Raw genomic sequence first — 10,952 nt, forward strand, 5'->3', positions numbered from 1 at the left:
GCAAATCGCGGTTACAGAATCAGAAAGCTAAAACGACAAACCCAACACAAGCTTGATAGCACAAAAAATATTTTCAACGCAAACACTCATATATATATGTGCAAAGCACCACTGCACGATGGGCCCCACAATACAGAAGGTTTCGCTATTCTAGCGAAGAGAATGTGTTTTTTCGGACCTTCGGCTAAAGGCCTCCGTTCATTTCGCATTCTGAATTTGTTACAAAGGAACAAACTAATACTGCGATGGGCTACTATTGGGGGCCTTCGTCTTCCGAAGGTCTTCAAAAACAAAGCTAACTATTTGTTTTCAGCATACTATTAAGCACTATAGGAGATTTGTTACTAGTAAAGCTTCGACATAATTCAAGGGAAGTACGACGAAGCAAGCTTTGTCACAGTGAAGCAGGAAGGCGACGTAGTGAGAAGGTGTTGTTCAAGTTATTGAATACAAATGACAATGATATCCCTATGACATTTGTAAACCTTGTATGTAAATGTTAAGGGTATGAATGTAATAATGTACAAAGTTGTACAATTTCCTATAATTAGATTAACAGTACCTCCGTACTGTTCACGCTGGATTGTAATTGTACTCGCGCCATTACCTTGAAGCAAGCCGAACGTATCTATGTGATACAAACTTTGATAATATCAATATATTCCTTATGTAATAAATATGTGATACGATATTACATTTGTAATTATGTTTTTATATCTATGAATGATGAGGACTTGTCTTTTGTGACCTTCGTCTAAGATTCATTATACCCGGGAGAAAATAATGCTTTGAAAGACGAAAGTCTTTAACGTATAACAGATGTGTTGCCTTTTTCTTGATCCACAACAATTGAGAACAAGAGACCAACATTAATCAAGGATGTTGGACTTTTTATTCTCTCCAACTCAGAATATGGTTTTTGTTCAAACTAGCTCCAAAAGTGAGTTCTGTTGAACTAAGCTAACTAACCTCCTTAGATGTATCAAATAGGTTCCTAGGGGTGTATACAACTTATGCAAAGTGTAGAACTAGATAAAGTTTTTCTATTCCATGTTTTACCCCTTTTTGGTTATTTTTGAGCTGTTTTTCACGTAAAACTGAATTGAAGGGACCTATGCACATGTGAATCAAAGACTAGAAAAACTAGTTTATGTTAAGTATCGATAACACCTTCCACAAAGGGTGAAGTAGAGCATTCAATAGAATTTAATTGTTAAGAAAAAATTTAGAATATTCCAATTCACTCCTGAGCATCTCCAATAGTTATATAAACAACTCGCTAAATATGAATTTAAAAAGTTTTTTGGGAAAACTCTTTTCCAACAGTTATATAAAGCAGATCCTTAAATTTACAAACTCCATACAAAATCCAATTTCATCCCTATATTTACCACCTCGTTGGGACTCCCTAAATCAATGTTGGTTCTAAATCCATCCCGAAAACCATATTTCGGCCACTGTTTTGCGTCATCCCACAAATCTATCTACAGTGCCATGTGTTGTCTTCATGTCGTCGCCGCGGCGACATTCTGATCTTCCATCGATAACTTCGACCTTTCCAGATATTTTGTTTCGACCTTTCAAGACATTTTCAAAGGTTATTGATGTGCTAACTCAATTAAAAATAGAAAACATGCTCACTTTATTTGTTGATGTAGATAATTCTAAAAATTAGTAACTAATAAAATAGAGAACTGTTGGAGCTCACACATTTTTCTACTCCTTAAAATGATTTAGCAACTTCTTAAATCTATAATTTAGAGCAACTCCAATAGTTATGTAAATTTTAGCTCTCTAAATCACATATTTAAGAAGTTGCTAAATGGCTTTTGGAGTAAATAAATGTGAGTTCTCCAATAGTTCTCTAAATATAGGTTGTAATTTTGTTTTGTATTTATCCACATAAAAAATAAGTCACAAAAACTATACAATGCAGTCAACATTTTTGTTTAGGGAGTTGTTAAATGGTTGCCAAATGTAGAGAGAAAATGAGGTTAGATGACAAGTTGTTAAATTTAGAAAGTTAATTTAGGGAACTGTTGGAGAATAGTTTTCATGTTAACTACCTAAATTATTGATTTAGGAAGTCTTTTAGAGAACTACTGGAGTTGCTCTTAGGGTGCTAAATTTACATAACTATTGAAGATGCTCTAAAGTGTCTTAATCCTTTTAACTAGCTAAATAAGAGCAACTCCAGTAGTTCTCTAAAAGACTTACTAAATCAATAATGTAGGTAGTTAATATAAAAATTATTCTCCAACAGTTCTTTAAATGAACTTTCTAAATTTAACAAGTTGTCATCTAACCTCATTTTCTCTCTACATTTGGCAACCATTTAACAACTCTCTAAACAAAAATGTTGACTGCATTATGTAGTTTTTTTGACTTATTTTTTTATATGGATAGATACAAAACAAAATTACAACCTATATTTAGAAAACTATTGGATAACTCGCATTTTTTACTCCAAAAGCCATTTAGCAACTTCTTAAATCTATTATTTAGAGAGCTAAAATTTACGTAACTATTGGAGTTGCTCTAAACAATCGTGCATATACCAACAAAAAATTCATTTCGATTTACTCAAAATGCTATGATAAAAAAGAAATCTGAGAAAAATCTTAGGATAAAATATGCTTATTCACAAACAAAACCTCACGTGCAAACATAACAACTTACTTTTAAGTTTTAACTGCAAAATTTCAAGCCAATATACTCTCCAATGGTACTTAAGCTGTTAAGCATACCATCTTCTTGTATGTACTTTTTACATATCCGTAGGTACATGTTCTTCAATTATCATCGAGCCAATCATTGGGCGAGATACAAAATTCTGGGTAGCTAATAATATTGAAATCAAATCCCTCTGCCCTATTCCTTCATGATGCAAATTCAAATCGGATGTCAATTGCATATATTCGATGAATTGCATTTTCAAACCCATACCAATGCTCCATAGACTTCCACAAGCTAAGGCCACTTATAGCTCTCACCACTAACTGATGATAGCATTTCAAGAGTCTACTGAGCTTTCTTTGATCTTGGAACAGAGGCTAACTCTTTACTCGATGATCTGATGATGAAGAGAATGGTCTCAACCAGCATGCCACCAACTAATCCTAAGATACCTCCAGCAGCGTTCTAAAAAGCCATGACAAGGTTAACTCTGTGAGGTTTAATCTTATCAGGAATGGCAAACAAATTAGCAGCTACAGAGGAAGGCAAAATTATTTGGCTTTCCCATTCAATGTACAAGATACTACATCCCTACAAGAAGTGGCCTAATGAACTTACCAGTACAGCATTATTGTTGAACAGAGCTTTGAACATAGCAAATCCTACCAAGTAACCTGTGAACATAATAACCACGACATGCAGACCTGAAAAAGAAGAAAAGTCAATTGAACAATGAAAACCATACAAAACATACAAGAAAATCCTAGCAGCCTCAGCTCAGATATAGACTGTATGTCATCTTAAGAGGATAAATATACTTATAGGAAAAGAACACTATCGATCACTTTGTACATAGAAAAGTTTGCCTCTATTTTAGAGGCATGTGGATTTAATATTGATGATAAATTGGATCGATATAACCAAAACAAAAGATCACCTAATATCATTTTACTTAAAAAGGTGCATAGCAGAATTAGATAGAAAATCACCCCTTTTAATGAAAGTGACTGGTGATTATGGATACGCGAAGAGTGATTCTAGAGGCCAAAGCATTCAGATGAAAAAGCCACCATTAACTTGAAGTGACAAACTATTTCCTGATTGTGCACCGTGGGTTTGTCTAGCAGTAAATTTTCAGTCAAAAACGTATTTGTATGATGTCATTACCGATGGCATGCATAACTGTACAAATTTTGTAGGCTTTCATTTACCACTAGTCTATTAACACTTCCTGGATACTTGATTGCAAGTTTCACATGCACCTGTTTAATTGAGAAATCCTTTTTGCACAAGACCCTAGGGTCCCATTAGCAAAGGTAAAGGAATTATAGTTCCCAGTAATAACCACAATTAGAAAGAAAATAAAGGAAATGCAGAAATTAAAGTAGATCCAACAAGCTTTAGCGGTTCAGCTTCAGTCAATTACATTGTAGATAACCAAAATGCTCGATTAGTTGCAACAAAAACAAGTTCAAACCTGAATCTAGCATCCATGTTTCAACTTATTTTTTTGAATTTATGAAGACTCATAAACACCAATTTTTACACGTTAACAAAAAAAACATAAACCATTTTTGCTAGCTATAGTTAAAAATGAAACGAGGGATTTATTGTATAACTCTACTCCCATTGCAAATAAGCACAGAAATGTTAGATCCCACTCGTTCTTACTGACATTACCATACAAGACCAGTACTTGGCTAAACTTCTTGGAGTTAAAAAGTTCTGAATTCGTAAAAGAACAATTCTCGCATCATAGCAATCATTCTTAATTGCGCATTGCAGGTTTGTGTAGTAGTGCATTTAAGTGAAGAAACATTTGTATCATTTCACTACTATTGGCATGCATGGTTACTCCATCCTGAAAACTTGATTACAAGTTTCACCAACACTAATTTAAACTTAAGGAGTCTGTTTTCCCTTAAAATCCCCAGATTCCCAAACAAGATAGAGGAATTACAGTACACGCTGAAGCCAACAACAAACAAAAAGTAAACATGGTGCACAAATTAAATAGATCCATCAAACTTTGGCCTCTAGCTATTATATACTACCTCCGTTCTCGAATATTTGTCGCCCGCTAATTCATTTTTGAACTAGATCGCGACAAATAAAAAAGAACGGAGGGAGTAGTACATAACCAAAATGCTTTTGCACCAAGTAGGGTAGCACAGAGTCACAGACCGCATCAAAATTTAAAGTTTCTAATTCTGAAAAGAAGAATTCTTCTATTGGCAATCATTCATGCTTATACATGAGTCTTCAAGATAGTTTTTCAAATCCAAAGACTGAGCCCAGGAAAGCTCGGGTAGATCCAGGCCCCGGGCCGCCTGGTGCAGCGGGCGACGGGCGTCCAGGCGTGGGTGCACGCGGAGGCAGCCAGATGCGGGCTTGTGCTGCCGGACACAAGTGCACACTGCGCAGCGATGGCTGCTGGCCGGTCAGGTAGATGTATCGTGTTCCTTCTCTTTTTCTATGACTTTTCACGATTTCATTTTTTTATATTTCCGGTTAGATTAAATTTTGTTTTTTGTCACGTACGTTCAATATAAATATAAAAATAGAAACCGGTAAAGTAATAATAACTTTAAAAATAAAGAAGAAAAACAACACAATACATGGCCTCTGAACTTCAGACCTTTGAGCGAGAAATAGATTTTCACACCACCAAGTTATTAATGTAATCTTGATTAAAGATTAAACTCAGGTTATTATAACCTGATTTAGTTGATAGTTCAAAAAAACAAATCCTGAAACTAGATTTTTAGTAGTTCGTTGTTCACTTTAAATCTAGATAAATGCCTCTTGGACGTATACACTAATGTAGTGGTGGAGGTAGAACAATTTTCATGTGCTGCACCTCAGGTCTAAATTCTAATGGCATCATTGCTTTAGATACGAGCACACGGAAGATTGATCTTTGTTCGAGTGGTATTTACAAAAATATTATTCTCAAATTTATTTTACATTATCTTATTTGTTTATTCTTGTCTTTATGTGTGTGTGTTTTAAAAAATAGTAGATCCTACCTCTGCATTTGGAACAATTGATGAAGAGAGAAGATATTGCTCCACAACTCGTATGTTATAGCTTTTGAACTATATTGCTCCAATTATGTTGAAATACACACACGGTGTCATCCTATATTCCTATTACTTCAATGGAACAAGTGTAATCCATGAAACAAGCAGTAGGAAGATTGCATAGAGCAATTTGAAAATAGGGCGGTTGGGTAGTACCAAATCCTATCTGATCCTTGTAGGATGAAAAGGGCTCAGGAGCGTCATCCTTGCTGGGCGGAGCGACGTCCCTGACGAGCTCAGCATACTCCTTCCTCTCCTGTGTCTCCCGGAGCTTCTCCAGCCTCGCCTTCAGCTCATCGCTCTGCAAACCAACCACATGACAGACTAAACCGAATCAGAATCAAAACCCACCTATTTGCCGGTACGCACAGGCCGGGACAGACAGTGCCACCAAAGACTGAGAGAAAGAACCTTCTCACGAGGTTTCGGGCTGGGTAGCACGAAGTCGGCGCCCTGGAGGAGGTCGCGGAGCGGCGGGCGGGTGTCCGGCGAGGTGGCGCACCAGATGGCACGCAGAGAGCGGTAGGAGACGGCAGGGTCCGAGGCTAGGTCGGAGGCGAGGTCACGAAGATCGGCGGGCAGGCTGACAGAGGCGGCGGCGGACGAGAGGAAGGAGCGAATGGGAGCGGTTGCTGCGACGGCGAGGCCCGTCACGGCGGTGGTCATCGCCATGACTGGCTTCAGGGAACCCAGCTACCGGACGGAAAAGAACCCGCCGTAGGAGGAGCTCTATGGCGCGGAGTCTCGCAGAGCACCTCGGTCCGTCTCCGGCGGTGGTGATGCGACCGAGCGAGGAGAGACTGAGGCAGCGGCCTAGGTCGGGCGCTCGCGACCGGATCTCACGAGGGCAGCAACACGAGGCCGTGGGTGCGACGTGGAGAAGGGGGCGCAGGAGCAGGCGAAGGCGCCGGCGAGGAGAGGAGGCGCGGGCTCCGGCAAGGAAGAGGGGGAGGCGGAAGCAGCGAATGAGCTCGTGCGCTCCACTCGTGACCGGATCGCACGAGTGCTGCAACGGCGAGGCCGTGGGTGCGGCGGTCAACGGGGTGGAGAAGGGGCGCGCAAGCGCCGGCGATGAGGAAGAGGAAGAGGTGGCGACGGCGAGGTGGGAAGCGGGAGGAAGGGGCCGGCAACGGCGGGGTGATGCGGGTAGAGCAGGGAGATCGAGATTCGAGAATCACCCTACAGCAGTGTTACCCATCCCGTTTGTGAACTGAATTCCGTCCGTTTCTGAAAACGGGAAATAACTGAATTTCGCATTCCCGAAGGGTTTACGTATTCAAATTCAAAAATTCGAATTTCGTATTTCCTGACCAAATTTCGGTGTTTTTTTGACCGGGAACCGTATTTTAGTTAGAAAAAAATAAAAAAATTGGTATAATTTGTCTGTATTTATTCAAATCATGTTGCACAATAAATAACAATATATTCACAAATAATTTAATGTCCAAAATCACATAAACCATACTTATGCAAATAGAAACCCGCAATTTGAGTGCAACGCAAAGCAAAAAGGTTACAATCATGTCATACAGTGATACAAGTATATATAAAGTTTTCCATAACACAATTCTTCACACAAATTATGTACAGACCATATATTCTACTGGAATCATAGTATTCCGGCATGTGTTGAACCTTTCGGGTATGCCATCATCAACAAGTCCGCAACCGAATGATGTCGTTGTGAATGAGGTGCTCCATAACTTGTATCTTGGGAGGTATGGTGTCGTGGTTTTGGAAATCAAGAGGACAATAGAATTTGTGTCCAGAAGGGGATGTTCGCGCGGACTCACTTCGAATAATGAACCACGTGGGATTCTGACAAGGCGTTTGAGACAGAAAGTCATACTTAAAAGGTAATTAGGCTTACACCTTTTTTCTAATTGATTTTGGTGATTGAATTGCCCAACACAAATAATTGGACTAACTAGTTTGCTCTAGTCTATAAGTTCTATAGGTGCCAAAGGTTCACAATAAGCCAATAAAAAGACCAAGAAAGGGTTCAAAAAAAGAGAGCAAAAGATAACCCAAAGGCACTCTGGTCTGGCGCACCGGACTGTACGGTGTGCAACCGGACAGTGTCTGGTGCACCACCGGACAGTGTCCGGTGCACCAGGGCACTCGAGGCTGAACTCTTCACCTTCGGGAAATTCAGAGGGCACTCCGCTATAATTCACCGGACTGTCCGGTGAGTCACCGGACAGTGACCGATGCACACCGGACTATCCGGTGTGCCAGCGGAGCAACGGCTACTTCGCGCACAACGGTCGTCTGCAACCACATTTAATGCGCTACAGTGCGCGCCAGAGTCAGAGCACGCGCAGTTGGCGCACCGGACAGTCTACAAGACCTATCCGGTGCACCACCGGACAGCCCATAGGCCCCACAAGTCAGAGCTGCAACGGTCGAACCCCAACGGTCTGCTGACGTGGCTGGCACACCGGACTGTCCGGTGCACCATGCGACAGCACACTTCCAACGGCCATTTTTGGTGGTTGGGGTTATAAATACCCCAACCACCCCACATTCATTGGCATCCAAGTTTCTGCACTTCTACACCTTACAAGAGCTATAGCATTCAATACAAGACACACCAAAGAGGTCAAATCCTCTCCCAACTCCACACAAAGCCTTAGTGATTAGAGAGAGATTTGTTGTGTTCATTTGAGCTCTTGCGCTTGGATCGCTTCTTTTCTTTCTCATTCTTTCTTGTGATCATCTCAATTGTAACCGAGGCAAGACACCAATAGTGTGGTGGTCCTTGCGGGGACTTGTTGTCCCGTTTGATTGAGAAGAGAAGCTCACTCGGTCCGAGTGACCGTTTGAGAGAGGGAAAGGGTTGAAAGAGACCCGGTCTTTGTGACCACCTCAATGGGGAGTAGGTTTGCAAGAACCGAACCTCGGTAAAACAAATCATCGTGTCTCTCTCTTTATTTGCTCACGATTTGTTTTGCGCCCTCTCTCTCGGACTCGTTTATATTTCTAACGCTAACCCGGCTTGTAGTTTGTGCTTAAGTTTGTAAATTTCAGATTCGCCCTATTCACCCTCCCTCTAGGCGACTTTCAATTGGTATCAGAGCCCGGTGCTTCATTAGAGCCTAACCACTCGAAGTGATGTTGGGAGATCACGCCAAGAAAGAGATGGGGACCGGCGAGAAGCCCATTACAAGCCACGGGAAGGCTCCATCGGGAGAGTCCTACAACAAAGGGAAGGGGAAGGAAAAGGAATCCCCTTCACACAAGTCGCGTCGGAGCGGTGACAAGAAGAAGAAGATGAGGAAGGTGGTCTACTACGAGACCGACTCCTCGTCGCCATCCACCTCCGGCTCCGACATGCCGTCCGTAACTTCTAAACGCCATGAGCGCAAGAAGTTTAGTAAGATCCCCCTACGCTACCCTCGCATTCCTAAACATGCGCCATTACTTTCCGTCCCATTGGGCAAACCACCAACGTTTGATGGTGAAGATTATGCTAGGTGGAGTGATATGATGCGATATCACCTAACCTCACTCCACAAAAGTATATGGGATGTTGTTGAGTTTGGTGTACAGGTACCATCCGTAGGGGATGAAGACTATGATGAGGACGAAGTAGCCCAAATTGTGCACTTCAACTCCCAATCCACCACTATACTCCTCACCTCTCTAAGTCGAGAGGAGTATAACAAGGTGCAAGGATTGAAGAGCGCCAAGGAGATTTGGGACGTACTCAAGACGACGCACGAAGGAGACGAAGTGACCAAGATCACCAAGCGGGAGACGATCGAGGGGGAGCTCAGTCGCTTCTGGCTTCGCTAAGGGGAGGAGCCACAAGAAATGTACAACCGGCTCAAGACCTTGGTGAACCAAGTGCGCAACCTCGGGAGTAAGAAATGGGATGACCATGAGATGGTTAAGGTTATTCTTAGATCACTTGTTTTCCTTAACCCTACACAAGTTCAATTAATTCGTGGTAATCCTAGATATACACTAATGTCTCCCGAGGAAGTAATAGGTAATTTTGTGAGCTTTGAGTTGATGATCAAAGGCTCAAAGAAAATCAACGAGCTAGATAGCCCCTCCACGCCCGAAGCACAACCAGTTGCATTCAAGGCAACGGAGGAGAAGAAGGAGGAGTCTACATCAAGTAGACAACCAATCGATGCCTCAAAGCTCGACAATGAGGAGATGGCGCTCATCATCAAGAGCTTCTGCCAAATCCTCAAGCAAAGGAGGGGGAAGGACTACAAATCCCGCTCCAAGAAAGTTTGCTACAAATGTGGTAAGCCCGGTCATTTTATTGCAAAATGTTCACTATCTAGTGACAGTGACAGGGGCGACGACAAGAAGGGAAAGAGGAGAGAAAAGAAGAGGTACCACAAGAAGAGAGGCGGTGATGCCCATGTGTGCCGTGAATGGGACTCCGACGAGAGCTCTAGCGACTCCTCCTCCGACGAGGACGCCGCCAACATCGTCGTCACCAAGGGACTCCTCTTCCCCAACGTCGGCCACAAGTGCCTCATGGCAAAGGACGGCAAAAGGAAGAAGGTAAAATCAAGATCCTCCACTAAATATGAAACCTCTAGTGATGAGGATAATTGTAGTGATGAGGAGGATAACTTGTGCACCCTTTTTGCCAACCTAAACATGCAACAAAAAGAAAAATTAAATGAATTAATTAGTGCTATTCATGAGAAGGATGATCTCTTGGACTCCCAAGAGGACTTCCTTATTAAAGAAAACAAGAATCATGTTAAGGTTAAGAATGCTTATGCTCTAGAAGTAGAAAAATGTGAAAAATTATCTAGTGAGCTAAGCACGTGCCATGATACTATTGTCAACCTTAGAAATGAAAATGCTAAACTTATTGCTAAGGTTGATTCTAATATTTGTGATGTTTCAATTCCCAATCTTAGAGATGATAATGTTAGTTTGCTTGCTAAGATTGAAGAATTAAATGTTTCTCTTGCTAGCCTTAGAAATGATAATGAAAAATTAATTGCTAAGGCTAAAGAATTAGATGTTTGCAATGCTAAAATTTCCGATCTTAGAGATAACAATGATATTCTGCGTGCTAAGATTGTTGAACTTAATTCTTGCAAACCCTCTACATCTATCATTGAGCATACTTCCATTTGTACTAGATGTAGAGACATTAATGTTGATGCTATCCATGATCACCTAGCTTTAATTAAGAAACAAAATTATCACATA

The 10,952-nt window shown here is 41.2% G+C and overlaps 1 protein-coding gene across 2 annotated transcripts; it reads right to left on the minus strand.

Annotated features, from left to right (window-relative positions):
• Positions 1 to 1,299: 1,299 nt before the first annotated feature.
• LOC100276771 (uncharacterized) lies at positions 1,300 to 6,966 on the minus strand. Of its 2 annotated transcripts, none has more exons than XM_008672505.4 (4): positions 6,171 to 6,966; positions 5,916 to 6,060; positions 3,295 to 3,380; positions 1,300 to 1,577 (listed from the first exon to the last, which is right to left on the minus strand). In XM_008672505.4, the coding sequence occupies exons 1-4, from the start codon at positions 6,429 to 6,431 to the stop codon at positions 1,506 to 1,508; spliced, it is 564 nt and encodes a 187-aa protein (XP_008670727.1). In that variant the 5' UTR covers positions 6,432 to 6,966; the 3' UTR covers positions 1,300 to 1,505. The 2 variants fall into 2 exon arrangements, with proteins under 2 accessions (XP_008670727.1, NP_001143957.1); NM_001150485.2 differs by lacking the exon at positions 1,300 to 1,577 and adding an exon at positions 2,543 to 3,141 and having other exon boundaries at positions 6,171 to 6,952.
• Between the last annotated feature and the right edge of the window lie 3,986 nt (positions 6,967 to 10,952).

This window comes from Zea mays, chromosome 1 (assembly GCF_902167145.1).
Source record: "Zea mays cultivar B73 chromosome 1, Zm-B73-REFERENCE-NAM-5.0, whole genome shotgun sequence".
Lineage (NCBI taxonomy): Eukaryota > Viridiplantae > Streptophyta > Magnoliopsida > Poales > Poaceae > Zea > Zea mays.

Bases quoted from the DNA above. Each gene is read 5' to 3' on its own strand.
- LOC100276771 (NM_001150485.2), bottom strand. From the start codon at position 6,431: ATGGCGATGACCACCGCCGTGACGGGCCTCGCCGTCGCAGCAACCGCT. The intron at 6,061-6,170 runs GTTCTTTCTCTC...GTTGGTTTGCAG, and splicing joins GCCCGAAACCTCGTGAGAAG to AGCGATGAGCTGAAGGCGAG. The intron at 3,142-3,294 runs GTAAGTTCATTA...ATGGCTTTTTAG, and splicing joins TCAACAATAATGCTGTACTG to AACGCTGCTGGAGGTATCTT.